This window comes from Myxocyprinus asiaticus, chromosome 43 (genome assembly GCF_019703515.2).
Source record: "Myxocyprinus asiaticus isolate MX2 ecotype Aquarium Trade chromosome 43, UBuf_Myxa_2, whole genome shotgun sequence".
Classification (NCBI taxonomy): Eukaryota; Metazoa; Chordata; class Actinopteri; order Cypriniformes; family Catostomidae; genus Myxocyprinus; species Myxocyprinus asiaticus.
Window position 1 is genome coordinate 10,460,413 of NC_059386.1, and position 21,669 is coordinate 10,482,081.

Consider the following 21,669-nt stretch of genomic DNA (forward strand, 5'->3'; position numbering starts at 1 on the left):
GCCTTTCTATCAAAGTAACCGGAGAAGTTAAATCACACCCCGTTATTTCACATTTACGCGTGATTTGGACAAGAGTGGCCAGAGTGTTTAATTCTGACATTTATTTAAATGTTACCTCAAGCATATGGCTGAACCCCAAATTATGTATCAACAAGTCCCCTTTCTGCTGGTCAGAGTGGATTGTGAGGGGGGTTACTACACTCGGTGACCTGTATGAGAGTGGAGTGTTGAGCTCTTTTGAGAATTTGGTTCATCATTTTGGCATTCCCAGATCTCAGTTTTATAAGTATTTACAGATGCGCCACATGCTCTGTACTGTTTTGGGAGTAGCACACACCCCCCTAAAGCGGCAGGTGCTTTGGGAGAGGTGATTGCTGCTTTTGGAAATGGTCATGAGGCATCAGTGTATTACTCCCTGCTAATTCAGAGTCTGGGGGATGGAGCCTTGACTTCTCCTTACCATAGTAGAGTATGGGAAAAAGATTTGAATTTGGTATTGGAGGATGGAGTGTGGACTAAAATTCCGAAAAATGTCAAGTCTGTATCTAGAGATGCAAGGGTTCGCCTTATGCAATTTAAGATTTTACATAGATTTTATTGGACCCCTTCTAGACTATATAGGTTTGGTCTTAAAGACACACCCACCTGCTGGCGATGCCAATCAGAAGTTGGAGACACTACCCATGTCTTTTGGGGGTGTGTTAAGATCCAGGAGTTTTGGTTGAGGGTTCTGAGTTATTTGTGTGATGTTTTGAACATTCAGGTTTTGCTTTGTCCCAGACTCTGTATTTTGGGTGATGGGGCGGTCATGAATTTAGGGGATAATCACATTAAAAATTGGGTTCTAACCAGTCTCATGATCGGCAGGCAAGTAATTATAAGGGGTTGGAAGTCAAGTGGAGCACGCTCTTTTTTAGAGTGGTGTGTGGAAATGGGGAAGGTAGCTGCATTTGAGGAAGCGGTAAGTAGAAGGCTGGGGTTTAGGGACTTATTTGTTAAAAAATGGGGCAAATATTTTGTTTTTTGGGGGGACTCTCAGGGAGGGGATGTGGAGAGTGTAGTTTCGTTTAATCATGTATGCTTATTATTATTTTATTTATTTATTTATATATACATTTTTTTGGATTGTGTGTGTGTGTGTGTGTGTTATGTGGGACCACAGGGGTGTTCGTTAGGGGTCAGGGTGGGATTGTATTAGTGGGGTTTAAATGTAAAATATTGATTCTTTATGTGTTGAGTTTTTTCCACTGTCATATGCACATGAATCAGTAAAAATGTTAATTACAAAAGAATGTGGTTAAGTTCCATAACACTCTTTTCCAATTATCTGTTGTCCAATGTCTGTGTTTCTTTGCCCACTCTAACTTTTTCTTTTTGTTTTTCTGTTTCAAAAGTGGCTTTTTCTTTGCAATTCTTCCCATAAGGTCTGTACCCCTGAGTCTTCTCTTTACTGTTATACAGTGCATCCGGAAAGTATTCACAGCGCTTCACTTTTTCCACATTTTCTTATGTTACAGCCTTATTCCAAAATGGATTAAATTCATTATTTTCCTCAAAATTCTACAAACAATACCCCATAATGATAACATGAAAGAAGTTTGTTTGAAATCTTTGCAAATTTATTAAAAATAAAAAACGAAAAAAATCACATGTACATAAGTATTTACAGCCTTTGCCATGACACTCAAAATTGAGCTCAGGTGCATCCTGTTTCCACTGATCGTCCTTGAGATGTTTCTACAACTTGATTGGAGTCCACCTGTGGTAAATTCAGTTGATTGGACATGATCTGGAAAGGCACACACCTGTCTATATAAGGTCCCACAGTTAACAGTGCATGTCAGAGCACAAACCAAGCCATGAAGTCCAAGGAATTGTCTGTAGACCTCCGAGACAGGATTGTATCGAGGCACAGATCTGGGGAAGGGTACAGAAAAATTTCTGCAGCATTGAATGTCCCAATGAGCACAGTGGCCTCCATCATCTGTAAATGGAAGAAGTTTGGAACCACCAGGACTCTTCCTAGAGCTGGCCGCCTGGCCAAACTGAGCGATCGGGGGAGAAGGGCCTTAGTCAGGGAGGTGACCAAGAACCCGATGGTCACTCTGACAGAGCTCCGGCATTTCTCTGTGGAGAGAGGAGAACCTTCCAGAAGAACAACCATCTCTGCAGCACTCCACCAATCAGGCCTGTATGGTAGAGTGGCCAGACGGAAGCCACTCCTCAGTAAAAGGCACATGACAGCCCGCCTGGAGTTTGCCAAAAGGCACCTGAAGGACTCTCAGACCATGAGAAACAAAGATTGAACTCTTTGGCCTAAATGGCAAGCGTCATGTCTGGAGGAAACCAGGCACCGCTCATCACCTGGCCAATACCATCCCTACAGTGAAGCATGGTGGTGGCAGCATCATGCTGTGGGGATGTTTTTCAGTGGCAGGAACTGGGAAACTAGTCAGGATTGAGGGAAAGATGAATGCAGCAATGTACAGAGACATCCTTGATGAAAACCTGCTCCAGAGCACTCTGGACCTCAGACTGGGGTGAAGGTTCATCTTCCAACAGGACAACGACCCGAAGCACACAGCCAAGATAACAAAGGAGTGGCTCCAGGACAACTCTATGAATGTCCTTGAGTGGCCCAGCCAGAGCCCAGACTTGAACCCGATTGAACATCTCTGGAGAGATCTGAAAATGGCTGTGCACCGACGCTCCCCATCCAACCTGATGGAGCTTGAGAGGTCCTGCAAAGAAGAATGGGAGAAACTGCCCAAAAATAGGTGTGCCAAGCTTGTAGCATCATATTCAAAAAGACTTGAGGCTGTAATTGGTGCCAAAGGTGCTTCAACAAAGTATTGAGCAAAGGCTGTGAATACTTATGTACATGTGATTTTTTTTTGTTTTTTTTTCGTTTTTTATTTCATTCCTCAAAACAATGATTGACTGATGAGTTTCTAGAAAAAGCTGTTTCTTTTTTGCCATTTTTGACCTAATATTGACCTTAAGACATGCCAGACTATTGCATACTGTGGCAACTCAAACACAAACACAAAGACAATGTTAAGCTTAATTTAACTAACCAAATAGCTTTCAACTGTGTTTGATATAATGGCAAGTGATTTTCTAGTACCAAATTAGCAATTTAACATGATTACTCAAGGATAAGGTGTTGGAGTGATGGCTGCTGGAAATGGGGCCTGTCTAGATTTGATCAAAAATGACTTTTTTCAAATAGTGATGGTGCTGTTTTTTACATCAGTAATGTCCTGACTATACTTTGTGATCAGTTGAATGCCACTTTGGTGAATTAAAGTACCAGTTTCCTTCCGAAACAGCAGAATCTGTACATTATTCCAAATTTTTGGCCGCCAGTGTATGTCAGTGTGATATTTCAGTTTTTTCCTTTTAATAAATTTGCAAAGTTATCAAAAATCTGGGTTTTGCTTTGTCATTATGGGGTATGGAGTGTAGATTGATGTGAAAAAAAAATGGAAGCATTTTAGCATTAGGCTGCTACATAACAAAATGTGAAAAAAATTAAGGGGTCTGAATACTTTCTGAATGCACTTTATATAAGATACACCACCATAGGGCTGGGGGATATGACGATATTTACCATAGCGACAATATAGAGTGTCAATCGATTGCTGTATCGTGTATATCACAATATTTAAATATCAGTGTGCGCTGCGTGTGCATATCTGTCAGTGGGCAAGGCTTCACGTCAGACTGAAAGTATTGAAGAAACATAACATGGCTTTTTCAGTTTTTAAAATTTCAATGAAATTCAGAAAATTCAATGACATTCATCTTACGTTCAGCACTTCAAAAGCACTTAATATGCTTCTCATCTGACACGTGCATCTGTGTTTCATGTGAGTGTCATGCTCATCATCTCTGGAACATGCAAGTCCAGTCCAGCAGGCTTCCCGATATTTGTGCTCCATAGACAGGAGAGCGCAGAGCAGGATCACTCGTGCTACCCAACCTATCTTCTCTCGATATCGCGGCACAGGCCACATACCTTATGTGACCCATTTGAATTCTGAATTTTTACCTTAAAGGAAGTCAAACATCTCAAACGTCTAGACCGCTGAGATTCTAACCAACACTGACGAGGAAAACAGCTAAAACAATATGTCATGCGCCAACAATTATGTATCATGTGGGTTTTTTAAACCACACATGATTACCCTAAATACGATTCTTTTCGAATGTTTGATATAAGGAAATAAGCCATCCAGAAATAAAAAGTGTTTATTTTCCTTGGAAAGTTTATAATATTAATAATAAAAATAAAATTGGTCAACAACATATCAGAGTAAAATGTGGCATAACGTGAAATTGTGCATTATGGTAAGGTTGTTTTCAAACCAAATTGAGTTTTTTTTGTGTGTGCGTGTGTGTGTGTGTGTGTTTTTTTACTGTGTATGTCAAGTTCCAAAATAAAGAGAAAATTATATAAGAGGAAGGAATTTTTTTTTTATTTATAAAGGATTTAATTCACTGACTGGATTATCCAAAAATATGCTAAATATTATAGTTATTTTTTTTCCAGAAAATGTTTACTATATGTATATGTATCGTTATTGTGATATAAAATTACTCATATTGTGATATAAAATTTTGGTTATATCGCCCACCCCTACACCACTGTAATATATCAACATTACTATGAAATATTATGTAAACAAATTGCCTGTTAAATAATTATTGCTGATTATTGTTCAACATTTAAGAGTTTCAGTAATGTTTAATACAGTCAAAAACTTCAAATGGTGTTATAGACACAATAGTTGTTCTTTTTAGGGATGCAGTGTTTTAGTATTAAACTCAGGGCTTAAAGCTGATTATATTTGTGTTAGTTAGTAAGAGTTTAATTGTTTGGATGTTAAAAACAATTGTCATATTCCAGCTTAATATGCAGTCAACTATAAGTGAGCTAAAATTGTAACACTGTGGCTCTTTGGCACTATTGACTCAACAATTGCCGTGAGTTTGGGGCAGGACTATTTGTTGTTCGACCAATGGCTGATGGAAGGAGTATTCTCAAATCTGTTTTAAAACTGCAATAAATAGCTTCAATAATAAGGCTTATTTCTGCAGGCCCGGTTAGTTTTTCTATAATTTTCCCTGACCCTACCACAAAAATGTTGCATTTAATTTGCAGTAATGTATTTTTATTTTTGGCTGAAAAATACTTTTCATTAAATGTTACATTTTCTGTACAAAAAAATAAATAAAAATATTACAAAATACGAATTAATTAGCAATAATAGCTAGAAAGAGTACAGGCTGTTCCATCAACTGACCCAAAACACACTCGCACTCAAACTAGATGAAGGCAAATAACACATTGTGTGTGCTCTACAGAAATGTTCAACATCAAAATCAGACCCAGTCTGTTTCTATGCATCTTGTGTCATTAATCTGCCAAAACTCCCAGCTACCAGCTTCCCTAATTAGACACTCAGGACAGGCCGGGGGGGACAGGGTGAGCACCACTGACCCACTCTGAGCCACACATACACACACTGAGACCCCAGACAGAAATCTCATTAAAGCAGAGTCTGCTGCCAGCTGGTCAAGTCTTCATACAATTGATCAACTCTTAATGGAATGGCAGTCGACTGCTTTCTCTTGTTTCATACTCTTTCCCTCTCTCTCTCTCTCTCTCATTTAATCAGAGCTGTAACATCAGCGATTAAGAGGTAGAAAAACTTTTTTTTTTGTCTTAAGCAGGAGAACGTATGTTGTGTGTAGGATTGGGTTGTATGACAGTATATGCCATGCAATGAAATGTGCATCCTACTCTATAACTCTATAATGCATACCTGCAGCATGATTTAAAACACAGGACACTATAGGTTACTTTTCAAACTGTGTCGCAGATGAGCGCTTCCAGTGAAGAGAGCTTTGTTTAATATTAGCAACGTTGCAACTTGGTGCATTAGTACAGAATTAAACTGATGTGCAGACCCAGGTGCACTATCACTATTTTACAATGGCTTCAAAGGTTGCTCAACCAGTAACATTTTTAATGTATTACTATTTTGTGTCTCGGGTTTTTGACTTTAGTGTTACATAATGTGAAGCTGTTTTTGCACTGATTCTAGACTTTTCATTAATTTTTTATGAATAATATTTTGGTTTGATTCCAGTTCGAAATAAAAAGAGAGAAAAATAACATAAAATGAATCCCCTTTCATTTGTACCATATTTATTTTATTATATTATAGGTTTAAGAAATATCACTCAGCAAGGGGGCCTGGGTAGCTCAGCGAGTATTGACGCTGACTACCACCCCTGGAGTCGCGAGTTCAAATCCAGGGCATGCTGAGTGACTCCAGTCAGGTCTCCTAAGCAACCAAATTGGCCCGGTTGCTAGGGAGGGTAGAGTCACATGGGGTAACCTCCTCGTGGTCACAATTATGGGTTCTCGCTCTCAGTGGGGCATGTGGTAAGTTGTTTGTGTTCGTGGATCGCGGAGAGTAGCATGAGCCTCCACATGCTGTGAGTCTCCGCGTTGTCATGCACAACAAGCCACGTGATAAGATGCGCGGATTGACTGTCTCAGAAGCGGAGGCAACTGAGACTTGTCCTCCGCCACCCAAATTAAGGTGAGTAACCGCGCCACCATGAGGACCTACTAAGTAGTGGGAATTGGGCATTCCAAATTGGGAGAAAAGGGGATAAAATTAAAATATTTTTATAAAAAATGATATAAAAAAAAGAAAAAGAAATATCACTCAATTAAAAGAGTGCTGTTGTGCCGAATATCAGCAAGGCTGTGATTCGACTGAAATACAGAACAACAGCGTGATTGTGAGCATGACGTATCTTTTATGCAACAGTTCAAGAAACAAGTAAATAATATTAAATAACTTGTGTTTCAGACAAAAATTGTCCAGTTAGTTTGTGCATTTCTTCTCTGCCAGCAAACTAGTGGTGTTTAGTTCATAAACAAATCAATGACTTATTTTTAAGTGAACGAATCGTTCTCATTCACTTCCATTGTTTTGCTGGTGAACGACTCTTTGTTTTTGAGTCAATGATTGAATGACACTCATAACATAAGAAACTTATTTGTTGCCACCTACTGGAGTAAATATGCAGTCTCTAGAAATGTTCACTGAACAAATCAGTGAATGCAATCAAAATGAATGATGAATCAAAATCATCATAAATATTTGGAAAGCCTTGAACAAAGAGAAGCAGAGTGATGCACATAATAAAGCATCCCAGTGCTGGTGGACTGTATATCAGCACTCTTGGAGCACCTCTCGTCCAATCAAATTTGAGGATCGGACCTAACTGTTGTATAAATTAAATGATGTACTGGGTTTTAGAAATAAGGCAAATAAAGGTGTTATCACATGATTTAAGAAATATAAAACAACTTTTTATGTTCTAATTCCAGCAAAAATAACTATATCGCAGGGCCCGAAATTAGCAATATTTGCAGGGGCATTTTTTCCTTTCTAAGGTCAACTTTTTTTTTTTCTAACCTTATAAATTGACTGTCATGCTTTAATGTCAAGTACTTCAATTTATTCAGTTTGAATAGTTCAATAATGTAGGTTGTTACCAATAAAATTAAATCAACATCAACTAATATTTGTTGGGTTTGTTGGCATTGATTTCCCAGTTTAATTTGATTACATTATATTCATTACATGCATTGTGACTGAAACACATTTCAGAATCACTTTTCTTTCTCTCATTCGTGTATTTCCAAATATTTTACCTATTAAGGTAACATAGCCTACTGAACTAATCTAATTCTACAACACAGAGGATGAGATGACAGCATTTCTCCAGATTTAGAATGAGGAGCTTATTTCACAAGTTGGTCAAGACCTTAGTTATTAATATTGACGATTATAATTTTTGGTCGGGGGCCCATCCGAGCTTAAAGGGTTAATAATAAAAAAACGGAAAAATAGCAGGGGCATTTTTTGCCCCATATTTTGATTTTCGATGGCATTTTTGCCCGGTGCCCCCCCTTAATTTCCAACCCTTCTGTATGTTGATGTACTGTACTGTATGTATGGTTTTATGCCATGATATTAAATTACTTGAACCATGATATATACTATAACATTTTGATCATACCATCCACCCCTGTTTGTGTGTGAGAAAAAATCTGCTCAATTGCAGTCTTTTTTATTACACACTCAAACATACTGAGGTCACTTTGGTGGGAGATGTAATTGATCCCTGGTTTACATGAAAAGAGTGTGGTGGATAGGAAATGTGTGGCTGGAATTAATTGATTGGATTACAGACCTAGATAACACTTAGGACCTCCACATCAAACCAGATTACATTAAATGTTAAAGCAAGCATTTACACTCTCATTTTCACCAATAACCTGGTTTGTAAATATTTGTGACTGTGTAAAATACCAGGTAAAATAAAAGTAGTCCATATCACTTGTTTAAGTCTTCTGAAGCCATACGATATCCTTATGTGAGAAACATACCAAAATGTAAGTAGTTATATGCTAAAAATCTTCCCTTTAGCGCTTAAATCGAAATTGTTCTTTTACATATCAAATATAGTGCCTTTAAATGCGTTGTACTAGGTTTGATGTCAATGGCATCAAAAATCATATGTTTTTGTTACGAGACGCAACACATAAGCTAAGGAAAGGATAATTGTGCTTATGGTTCTGCTTATTTTTGACCTTTAACCTTTGACCCCAACAGAAGCTGACAGAGGAGAAGTATGAGGTGCAAAGCTGTATTCCCAAGGCTGCCATCCTAGTGTGCACTACTACAGAACCCAAACTGATGCTGAAGGTCACACTCACCTCCCCAGAGATTAGAGACGATGGCGAAACGGAAGAGCTAGGTTTGTGCTTGTGTGCCTGCATGTGATCCCTGTGACCTCAGACTGTGGACACACTTTTGTCCTTTGTTACATTAAGTTTCATAAGACATAAAAGGAGGTGAGAGATGAATGAATTGTGTGTGTGTGTTTGTGTGTGCGTGTGTGTTTTCATTGGTAGTGATGTTCCATTACAAGAAAGAGCCTTAATGTATTCTTCTTTATTCTGCATCCAGACCTCTTCCGGAGACCTACATACACCACTGGGCTTATCTCATATTCAAAAGACGCACACACACACACACACACAGAGCTGATTCAGCAGCAGGTTGAGTGGTCTGCATGCTGTCAGGCTCTTGACCAGGGGGGTCACTCTCAGGAGGTGCTGAAAAAGAAAGAGAGAGCTGGAGGAGGATGAGCAGAGAGAGATTAAAGATAAATTCTATCTTTAAACTACTTTAAAGATAGCATGAAACGGCATTTGCGATGCATGTCACTTCTTTAATGCGTCATATTTTCTAGTGAATACAAATATTTAGATCTTTCTCAGGATTAAAATGGTGAAACAGTCATTTCTTCAACTTAAGGAAATTTCCTGTCCCAGGGGTTGAATTTTATTAAAACTAACAGATTCCAACTTTCTTCTTCTTGTTATATAAATATCATATTAAAATGTAAACACTTTTTTTTTTTTACCATGCCTTCATCATTTATTTTTCAAATGTATGTTTCAGATGCCTTTTATGTACAGATTCTTATTGCCTTGTCCCAGACCCAGACTTTCAATATTAAAGTATGAAAGTCCATAAAAAAATATAAAAATTATATACATTATAATTCATATAAAAATCTGAATTATTACATGTTTAAAACTGATCATCTAAACCAGTGGTTCTAAACCCTGGGGTGCCGCCATGACTGGCTAGGGGTGCCACGGATTCTCTGCTCATTTCAATATTTTAATAGCCACCAATGTTGAAAGTACCGGCAGTACCGAGTACTGACTCAGTTCGGTACTCGCGTGCTGTTTGACTACTGCCGGCTGCTTTCAAACACTCACAAGCACTCATGAGTATCCAAGTCTGTGCAATGTGTAAATGCAGCTTAAAATCCCTTCTGCTGTTTGTTATAAGCCTATCGTTAATATTAACGAAACAACAATATTGACAAGAAAAAGAGAAAAGCACTCACTGTCCTTGGCTGGATAACTTTAGTAGCTTTAAGCCCAATAAATTTCAATGACAGGTCTGCTTCAATCAGAATCTGACTGCATTGAATCATTATTAATGTACACCGATGAGCCAGAACATTATGACCACTCACAGGTGAAGCGAATAACATTGATCATCTCCTAACAAGGCCACATGTCAAGGTAGATTAGATTGTAAGCAAACAATCAGTTCTCATAGTCAACGTGTTGAATGTAGGAAAAATGAGCCGGAGTAAAGACCTGAGCGACTTTGACAAGGGCCAAATTGTTATGGCCAGACGACTGAGTCAGAACATCTCTAAAACAGCAAGGCTTGTGGTGTGATCCCGGTCAGCAGTGGTACCGACAGTGGTCCGAGGAGGGACAAATCACAAACCGGAGACAGGGTGTTTGGCGCCCAAGGCTCATCGATGTGCAAGTGCAACGTAGGCTATCCCGTCTGGTCCAAACTGACAGAAGGTCTACTGTGGCACAAGTCACAGAAAATTTTAATGATGGTTACAGGACGAATGTGTCACAACACACAGTGCATCACACCCTTCTGCGTATGGGGCTGCATAGCTGCAGACCGGTCAGAGTGCCCATGATGACCCCTGTACACCGTCGAAAGTGCCTATAATGGGAACGCAAGTGTCAGAACTGGACCTTGGAGCAGTGGAAGAAGGTCGTCTGGTCCATGTCACGTGGACGGCCATGTACGTGTGCATCGTTTACCTGGGGAAGTGATGGCAAAAGGATGCAGTGTGGGAAGACAACAAGCCGGTGGAGGGAGTCTGTTGCTCTGGGCAATGTTCTGCTGGGAAACCCTGGGTCCGGTCATTCATGTGGACATCAACTGGACATGTGCCACCTACCTAAACATTGTTGCAGACCAGGTACACCCCTTCATGGCAATGGTATTTCCTGATGGCAGTGGCCTCTTTCAGCAGGATAATGTGCCCTGCCACACTGCACACTTTGTTCGGGAATGGGTTGAGGAACATGAGGTTCAAGGTGTTGCCCTGGCCTCCAAATTCCCCAGATCTCAATCCGATTGAGCATCTGTGGGATGTGCTGAACCAACAAGTCCAATCCATGTCAGCTCCACCACGCAACTTAAAGGACTTGAAGGATCTGCTGCTAATGTCTTGGTGCCAGATACCACAGGACACTTTCAGGGGTCTTGTAGAGTCCATGCCTCGGCTGGTCGGCGCTGTTTTGGCAACACGTGGAGGACCAACAGCATATTAGGCAGGTGGTCATAATGTTTTGGCTTATCAGTGTTGGCTAATAATCATAAAGTAAAGATTATGTCAATAATTTAAGTACTTTTATTTTGCATTCGATTACTTTTGAATGTTTTTATATTATGATTTATTAATGTTAAATTGCTGCTGTTACTGAAAAACCTATAGAATATTTTCTCCGTTTTATTACTAGCTCTTTAATAATTACTTTTAAAGCTTGAATCAATGTTTATTTAAACACTTAAAGACACTTTTTAATATTAGTATTAAACTTTTTAAATAAAGAGTGTTTTCAATAGCATATTTGTTTATTCATTTATTTTTCAGTGGTTGGAGTGCTGCGAGGGAAAACACTATAAAGGGGTGCCATAGTTTGAAAATGTTTGGGAACCACTGATCTAAACAAAGAGTGGAATAAACATAAACTATTTTAATATTTATTGTGCAACAATGGTTTCTATAGTTGTCTCAATAATAACAATTGGCCCACAGCTAATAATATATATATTTAGTATAGTGTACTAGTATTAGTGTAGTTAGTGTACTTGTTAACCAAGTGAACAAAAGTGTCAGTGAACAGCATGAAATATGAGACAAATGATGTTTGATGAAAACAAAGAAAATTCAAGGTATATATTCAATATCGTTTGTGAGTAGAATATTTTTATTGGGCATCATTTCCAATCAAGCTGTAATTTTGTCAGTTTATACTAAAAGTGTGAAAATATTATTTTTATTGTGTGTATTTAGGATGTATAAAATGTTAGCTATGAAATTAGCCATAGACAAAGGAGTCGGGACTTTTTTATTTTTATTTTTCAAAAACATTAAAAATATAATTTCCATCAGCTTCCTTTTCACCACCAAATTCTATTTACAATACAGAATTTGAGATGTGGTGGAAATGACACTGTGGTTGGATTTCTCATTACTCTCAATAAGAAATGACAGACATTACAAATCTCCTGTGGTGCATGTACATACACTGTTTGACCTTGTCAGTAGACAAATTAAATAAGTTTTCAAAAAATGCTTCAACAATAAGTTCACAGTGATTTCTAGTAGCTCACACTGCTAAAATTACCTAAAATTGAAGAAACACCCAATAATTTAACTTAAGAATTTCACCTGGTGATGATAAATAACCCCCAAAAAATCCCATTTACTTACATTTGAAGGAGGGGTTTGAGCCATATTTAGGCACCATAATATCAGCCTTGTTTGTGGGCTCTTTTGACTTGGGTTAGTAAGTAACCACCAATTGTAGGAAACACCCAGAACACCCTAGCAAACATCTACCTACACACAAGGAACATTCAGAGCACATAAGAAACCGCATAGCTACGCTTTGGCAACCACCTTAGCCTTGTGGTGGCGATTATTGCAGGCACCATATATATTTTCTCTTTAGAAAATGTACAAAAACATTTGATTATGATTTTTCCCCACCTGCTGCTTTGTTTTCTTAAAAACACACATGCACTTTGTTGCTCAACCTCTAGCCTTGTTCTCTTACAAAATATATTACATTCTGATCTTAACATTAAGAGCAGGCTATTGCATTACGGATAGACTCTGGCAGGGCCAGCAGGTGTACCTAAGAGCTATTAGTGTTGGTATGTTATTTTATTGCCTTTAATCTGTCAGTTAACTCACTCTCCCCGATGTCCTCACATCACTCACCTCCTCTCGCTCCCGCTTTTTAAGTCATGACATTAATCTGAATGCATTATGTGAAACCTGATTGGGCTTACGGGTTGTTATTGCTGATGCAGAGGCACTTTAGGGTGGAACACAGATCAGTTAAGTCAGGATGGAAGCATTTTGTTGGAGTTGGAGTTTTTGGTGCCATGACCTGTGACTGACTGTTTTGGCAGCTGAAGCAGATGTATCTTTAATTTAAGCATTTCAAATAGAAAAGAAATTAAGTAATTGCCATAACACTACAGTTGAGATGATTATCAAAAGAATCATGTTAAATATGATCTCAGCAAAACAAGGACAAGCGTCTTATGTCTGCTCTGGTCAATGCTTCTGTAAACCCCCAAGTAGCCACAAAAAGAGCCATTTTCTACTTGTCTGTGAGCATGCTCGGGTGAATAATCCAATGTTATGTCCTATTAGAATGAAACATGCAGGCCATCAGAAAAAGCATGATAAATCACTGGCAAAATATTTTCTCAACTACAAACGAAAAAATAATATTACAAATTTCAGCTTTCCCTTGACACCGAGATTAAGCTTGTAGTCTACTCACAGGATGAGATATTCTATGAAACAGTGGAGAATGTGTGAGGGATCACAAAATAGGCTGAATGCCAAAAAACAAAACAAAAAATAACTTTTTGCAGGGTCGTAGAGCAAACAGAGCCTGAATTACAGGCTTTCAAAGACAGGATCAAAAAATGTATGTTCATCATAAGACTGTAAACATATACAATATTATTAATGAATTATTGGAATCTTTTTTTTTTATTTGAGAGGTTTTCTGTAAAATCAGACCAATATTTTTATGATTAGTTCACTGTTTGTGTAAAAGATAGCTGTTAAATTGGGGTGCGAAAAACGGCAGACGGCAGCCAAAATTTGCAGCATAGCTGTAGCAGTAAAGAAAAGTTTTAGTTCTACCTTGGGTCACTTCCCTGTCAATGGATAATGCACAGTTTGTTTTCAAATAGTTTTAGTGAATTTAAGTAAATATTGCGTAAAATATTAGTTTAATTTAAGTTTTTGTATATCACACATATTACTGCCATCAGCCACCCTACTCTCTAGTTATCAGCATCAGCCATGAAAAACATTTAATCAAGAATTGTAATCTGACACTTTTCCAAATGTTACAACATGTTTTCTTGTTCATTTACTCTCACACACTCTTTGATGTTGAACGTTCGAAGCAGGTGGGGAAGAAAATGAAATAATGTATCCGGGTTGAGGAATCAATACTAGTGCCAGTACACACCTCATCCATCTAATAGATGTGTCAGATGTGGACACTGCCCCTGGAGTGAGGGATGAGAGATGACAGAAGGGAGAGAGATAGATGGAGGGATGGGTTGTAGATCACAACAGTAGCACCTTGTATTTCCCGGCGGGGTCAATGGCCCTGTCCAAATGAGAAACGGCTTAATCTCAAGACTAGCTTGAGTGGGCAGTACTCATCAACACACACACACACACAACAATACAATATTAGAGGGTGAATATCACAAAATAATATGACTTGTCTGGGTCATATTGCAGCCAAAATCAAAAGAAAAGATATGGGAGTCCTGGGTAGCTCAGCGAGTAAAGACACTGACTACCACCCCTGGAGTTGCGAGTTCGAATCCAGGGCATGCTGAGTGACTCGAGCCAGGTCTCCTAAGCAACCAAATTGGCCCGGTTGCTAGGGAGGGTAGAGTCACATGGGGTAACCTCCTCGTGGTCGCTATAATGTGGTTCTCGCTCTCGGTGGGGCGCGTGGTGAGTTGTGCATGGATGCCGCGGTGGATGGCGTGAAGCCTCCACATGCTCTATGTCTCCGTGGTAAAGCGCTCAACAACCCACGTGATAAGATGCGCAGGTTGACATTCTCGGACGTGGCGGCAACTGAGATTCGTCCTCCTCCACCTGGATTGAGGCAAGTCACTATGCCACCATGAAGACTTAGAGTGCATTGGGAATTGGGCATTCCAAATTGGGGCAAAAAAGGGGAGAGAAAAAAAGATAAGATATAAGAAATTATATTTTGCTTAATGAAAATGAAGCCTTTTTAAGGACTATTACAAAAGTTTGCATGGTAAAAGTATTTTGATGTCAGATATGTACTTATCCAAATTCTGATTACTCTAAAGTGTTTAGACATTTTACTTTTGAGTTTTTCATAATTCTCAGTTTACTCGGGGGGGCCTGGGTAGCTCAGCAAGTATTGATGCTGACTACCACCCCTGGAGTCACAAGTTCGAATCTAGGACGTGCTGAGTGATTCCAGTCAGGTCTCCTAAGCAACCAAATTGGCCCAGTTGCTAGGGAGGGTAGAGTCACATGGGGTAACCTCCTTGTGGTCATGATTAGGGGTTCTCACTCTCAATGGGGCGTGTGATAAGCTGTACTTGGATTGCGGAGAGTAGCATGAGTCTCCACATGCTGTGAGTCTCCGCGGTGTCATGCACAGCAAGCCACGTGATAAGATGCGTGGATTGACTGTCTCAGAAGCGGAGGCAACTGAGACTTGTCCTCCGCCACCCGCATTGAGGTGAGTAACCGCGCCACCACGAGGACCTACTAAGTAGTGGGAATTGGGCATTCCAAATTGGGAGAAAAGGGGATAAAATAAAATATAAATATAAAATAAAAAATTCTCAGTTTACTCATTGAGGGTTTTCAATAGATTATTATTAGTGTACAGTAAATTTCAGTTACAAATTAAGCAGTTATAAATTAAGAATTTGACGGGGAAATGTGCTTAATTGTCATGAAAATAATTGTCCCAAAAAAGGCTTTCTTTTTGTTTATGCAAAATATAATTGATCTTGTTTTTCTTTTGATTTTGCACTAAAATGTGACCTAGACATGTTTTTCGCACAGTTCACTCAGGAGAAGATCCACATGTGTTTGCTTCATTAGATAATAATATACTGAACCATTCATCTCATTTAGAATATATGGAATTTGAAGTTTGTGAGGTGATAAAAGATGGAGTTTTGCAGTATGTGTGTGTTATTGATTAGAGGGAGGAGTAAACCTCAATCACTCTGACAGATCTTCCTCTTTAACCAGCCTCAGCTGGGCCATTCTGATTAAAATCCACAGAAGAATTATGAAAGAAAGAATAATGTTCCACTTATTGTCACATAATCTCTACATAAACATGTATGATTAACATCCTGTACACCTGCACACCTTTCCTTTGGATTTACCCTGCAGCAGTGTTTTCTTTTATCTGTTTGTTTATGTACAAAGGAACACAATGTTATCATTATAATTGAATTAAAGATTTTTCACATACTGAGCAAATGAAAGAAAGAATTAGAAGCTTGTGTGTTATTTGGGTGGGAGAGATAAAGAGATGTTCTGAAAACTCTAAATGTGTGAGAGTGTGTTGTGTATGAGCGTTTGATCTTTCTTTTCTTGTTGTGACTGGTCTACAACAATACCCACTGCATGTTTTCATTATTCCAGTGTCAATCCAAGCACAAACTGGCACTGATTCGTTGGAGGTGTTAGCATGTGTGGCTGCTTTTGACATTAACACCTAACTAAGCATGACGTAATTACAGTAACTTGTTAAGTGTTTTTTCTGTCCTTGATGAAAGCGAAATGCTGTTCAAAGTGGCAAAATCGTAGTCAATCAGAACATATTTGATGCTTAATGGAGCGAAACCGCGAGAGCCTACTTTTGGAACAGCCTTGGTTCCGGAAGTATTTTTCCCATTCATTTTCTCCATAGGGATTTCAGAAAATGCTTTAATAAAGAGTTGTAAGCCTTGAACCAAACCAACAATCTATGAGATGAATCACATTAGCTGCTTTTCCACTATTGGGCCAAATAAGGACGTGCTAGTGCGTGCCAGGGTCAGCTGCATTCCCTCACCTCTAGGTCTTCATCGTGCCTCTTCGGGGCCAACAACCAAGCGCCTTTGGCTCTCTGATTACTCTTGGGCCAAAGAAGGCCAACTGAGAATTGAGGTGTGTTCAATGTCAAAGGCGGAGTTTCGCTTATTCAGGTCTCGCTTTCCACCAAGCAAATACCAAAATGTTCATTTCTAGGGCTAGCTAGTCTCCAGAGCCTGATACCTCAGCTTGAGCTTCCCTCTTGCTTGTGAAATGGGCAGGGTGTGTGACGTTGGCACCAGAGTGGCGTATTAAGAGCAGCTTTTGGGGCAGCGCTGTGGGGCTATAGGCCCGATGGTGGGAATGCAGATCGGTTTTGGACTCGCGGCCCAAGGTCCGAGGCTATTGGACCCGGCTGACCAGTTGATAGCCGTGGCTCGCGTTGACCCGATAGTGGAAACAATATAAAACAATTCACTAGACAATCAGCACATTTACATGCACACCAATACTCTAATAACTTCTACAAATCAGCTTATTTCAAATGTCCAAAAACACAAGGAATGGATGTTTACATGAGTTTTGAAATCATTGGGTTATTCTCTGCTTTTGACGTCAAAACGTAAACAATGTTGCGCACTACGCTTGCTCACAATGGATAAGGCGGTAAGAACGCCTGTAAAGGTGTTTACATGCAAACCAAAATTAGAGAAATGAGCAGAAATCTACCTGTGCCAATCGTTTTTTGCTTAAACTGTTTAAGACCTTACCCTAAAACCTTTAAAATGCGGTTCATTTTAAAAGTATCCCAAAGAAAACTTAACCCATTTGTTAAGTTAAGTTGTTTAACTCATGAATGTATTTTCAAAATAGATCAACTTGAGTTTAAAAAACGGTGATTCTGACAACACTATGTTTGGTTTGTGTACAGTGTTCTGCGTTACCAGCGAGGACGCACAAACAAGCTTTTCTCGTGAACGCAACAAGGAGATTGCGAATGTCAAGATTTGTTGTGAATAAGGACTTAATTTTTGGTCTGTTTCTTACCCAAAGCATTTATATCGCTTCAGAACACATGGATTAACCTGCGTATTCTACAGAAGAATATACCATCTTTATAAACCTCAAAGCTCAATGTAGGTCTAATGAAACACTCTACCCAGCATGACACAATAAAAATAGAAAACAAGTGACCATCAAATTGCATTATCTGTGGTCGCTTTGTGCGGTCATAGCTGATTATTACAAAAACTCTTGGAACCGTTAATCTTGAACATGAAAAATGTATCACTTGCCGCTTATTATGTTGTGCCTGGTTAGGACACTGTGTAACTCCCATTAAACAGCCATGTTCAATCAGTGTCTAGGCTGGTCTTAGCATTTCACGACACTTTGCACATGCTAACACCTTTTGCAAATCCCTCCTCTAGTTTCCAGCCAGCCAAAGAGATGCAAGCTTTCATCTCTTTTGGATGCACTGGATCACCAAAGCCAATCGGCTTCCTCCCTTTCCCCACCTGCTGTGCCTTAACAGGCCCCCCCCCCCATCATATGTATGTACGTATGTGTGTGAGTGTGCGTGATTACGCGTGTGTGATTTGATTTCCTGTCCCGTTCTTCTCACCGATAGAGAGCGTTGAGTCGAGCGAGCCGGCGGACCTGTTGGATAGACAGAGGTGCCTGGTGGCGTTGGCCTCTCTGCGACATGCCAAATGGTTCCAGGTTGGCGCTCACTTCTTCTCATTGTTATTGTAGCCTTATGACCCAAAACAACATGCCATTTTTCCTTGATTTCCTCCAGCTCGACACCTCATCACCAATTTTAAGTATCGTAAGGCTACAAAAGCAATTGTTAGACTTTGTTTTCTTTTGCCTGTTTTTGTTTTTCCATAACCTGCTTGTTATCATGAAGGATTTGTCTAGTGCTTTTCCTGGACTGTATCTTCCCTTCTTCCATCCCCACCCAACATAAGCCCCGCTCCCCTCCCCCCCATCATCCGAACACAAACGCATGGACCAGTAACACACTGTACCATACACACACATATAGAGCAAAGTCAAGATCTAGAGATTTGGTGGTTAAAGTCTGGCTTTGACTGTTGCTTTTGGTTCATTGGTCTATTCTTCTGGTTTCCTCAGGCTAGAGTTAACGGCCTAAAGTCATGCGTGATCGTCTTACGAATACTGAGATACATGTGTAATAGAGTACCGGCGTGGGAACCACTGAAAGGATGGGTGAGTATCTGATAGACCCTCTTCAAATACAGGTGTTTTGCATCATAGCTGTTACTGTATATCAAGGCTGGTACACTCTATTGACCAATAGAGTTGTTTTATGATATGAATATCTTAGGGATGGAGTAGAATGGGTAACAGTGACCATTGTCTAGTTAAAAATGCCATCTGCATGGGCCATCTTAACATCTTTAGATCTTTGACATGCCAATAGATCCATAAACGGAAAACCAGTCTTTCAAAGTGCCTCTTTGTGTCCTCAGCCTTTGGAGTTAATATGTGAAAAGGCCATCGCCACGTGTAACAGACCTCTGGGGGCAGGAGAAGCTCTGCGTCGGGTCATGGAGTGCCTCGCCTCGGGCATACTGCTGCCAGGTATGAATAGCTCCAAAAAGAAGCTTCAATTTAAGAAAATTCAATTTATCAGTGAAAAACTGAAACTTTTCTGAAGTTCTGGAGAAGAACATCAGATGCTTCAGGCAGGGTGTAATTCCATTCTGAGTGGAATTATTAAGTTAAGTTTCAAGTTTCATGGTTTTGTCAAGATTAAAAACTTTGATTCAAAGGCAAACAGTTAAAATGATAGATTTAGCTATCTACTGATAATTAGAGATGCATGATATATTGATGCCCATATTGGTATGGACCTTATTCACAGTAGCGTCATCTTGAATATTTAAAGGGAACGACACCGAGGCTGTGAGGGATAGACATACAGTAGTCTTTTAAATGGGCTGCACTGTTGTTTAAAGTGTTTTGGATCGTTCTGCTGATGAAACATAGAAAAAAAAACATCTTTCAAATAAATTTTAGGAGACAAAAAACTCTTTTTTTGCTTTATACATTTACATTTTATACATTTTGCTTATTTGTCTTCTCTCAACAGTGCCAGGTGTCTACTAAACTATTACTTTAACTGTACATTATTATGTGCTACTGAACATGAACTTGAGTCATGTACAAATTTTGCTTGTTAATTGAAGCATGTGAAAAACAAGCTTGTTAGAGCTTTAGTATGAATACTGTTAAAAAGTACAAATCAAAAGTAAAACATTATTAATTTAGAATATTGGTTATGGGCCATTTCGCAAAGTTATCAGCTATTTTTATAGCTGTTCTGGATATTTGAATATGCATGTTAAATATGTGACTATGCATTGTATAGTATTATGTTAGACCGATATATCGGCCAGGCCTAGCCAATATATCGGCCGATATTTGATTACAAAGTTATCTGCAAATAACTGTGCCCATTTGGTAAAATAAGTAAAATTTCAATTGTGTAAAATAAGTGTTCATTTAAATTCAGCAATTTTGTGTACATCTTATTTGCTCATTTATTGTTATTATATCGCCCATCAGCCACCCTGTTCTCTGGATATGGGAATCGGATGTTGAAAAACCCATATCTGTCGACAGCTAGTACAGTTTGATGACAGCACAACTGTCACTATCAGATCTGAGTTTCATTAACAAAGCTCTAGTTCCTGTGGCCCAGAGGAATAATAGAAGCTCATTTATCTGCCCTTGACATAACCAGTCCATTCCTCTGCACTCTTGTGCTTGCTTTCTCTCTCAGTAATTCATTAATAATGAGATGCAGGTATTAATATTTAATCGAATTGGATGAGAAACGAGTCCGTCCCACATTTATATATTTTTAAAATTTGTCCATTGTTATTGTAGCTTCGAAGCATAACTTAATGGCAAACATACACTTTAGTGTTTAATTAACTTCTTGCCTGTTTGTAACATTTCTGTGTTACTAAAAAGAACAGATATCCGCCCCCAGCTACAACTCTCAAATCAAGTATCACTCCTTTAGATGGATTGGTTTAGGTTTGCTGTGCCATTTTTGTGCTCCACACTACTTTTGTAGTCATTTTCAGAGTGAAATTCTCCTTTTGTGTTTCATTTAAAAAAAATAAATAAAAATAGCATACAGGTTTAAAATGACACGAGGGTGAGTATGGTTGAACTATACCTTTAAGACATTAGATACATGTAATCAACTGTATTTCCTGAATGTAGAACGGATGTCTTCCATTCCCTCTTAGGTGGACCAGGCCTACATGATCCCTGTGAGAAGGAGCCCACTGACACACTGTCAGCCATGACAGATGAGGAGGCAGAGGCCATCACATACAAAGCACAGGTATGACCAGACCTTCAGTCATGTGTGTGAAAAACAGGTGACAGCCACACAGAGAGAGAGAGAGAAAGAGTGGATGTGTGTGTGTAAGAGAAAGAGAGAATGACAGTGAGAAGAGGAGGTGTGTGTGTGTGTGTGTGTGTGTGTGTGCCCATGCTGCTCTGCGAGCCGCTTATCTCATCTGTGCTCTCTAGATTACTGCTATATCTTACACACAGACACACACACACACACACACACACACACACACACACACACACACACACACACACACACACTGCTCAAGTCGAAGCTATTGAAGTCAGAGGCACTAAAGATTGCAAAACTAGTCTCATGACACAGACTTGGGAAACTCTAGGAAGAATAAAAATCACTAGCCACCAAAAAAATCATTGCAAATATATTGTGAATATTCAATTAGATCTTACATTCTGCCCCGGGGAGAGAGAGAGTGTGTGTGTGTGTGTGTGTGTGTGTGAGCT

At 39.2% G+C, this 21,669-nt stretch overlaps 1 protein-coding gene across 8 annotated transcripts in view; it reads left to right on the forward strand.

The window, feature by feature from the left end:
* LOC127433500 (spermatid perinuclear RNA-binding protein-like) overlaps positions 1-21,669 on the forward strand; it is a 169,733-nt gene that overhangs the window by 123,076 nt on the left and 24,988 nt on the right. For all 8 annotated transcript variants that reach the window (XM_051685453.1, XM_051685455.1, XM_051685457.1 and 5 more), the window contains 5 exons: positions 8,709-8,853; positions 18,431-18,522; positions 18,940-19,035; positions 19,299-19,410; positions 21,093-21,190. In XM_051685453.1, the coding sequence (XP_051541413.1) occupies positions 8,709-8,853; positions 18,431-18,522; positions 18,940-19,035; positions 19,299-19,410; positions 21,093-21,190 (543 nt within the window). The remainder of the gene's footprint in view (positions 1-8,708; positions 8,854-18,430; positions 18,523-18,939; positions 19,036-19,298; positions 19,411-21,092; positions 21,191-21,669) is intronic.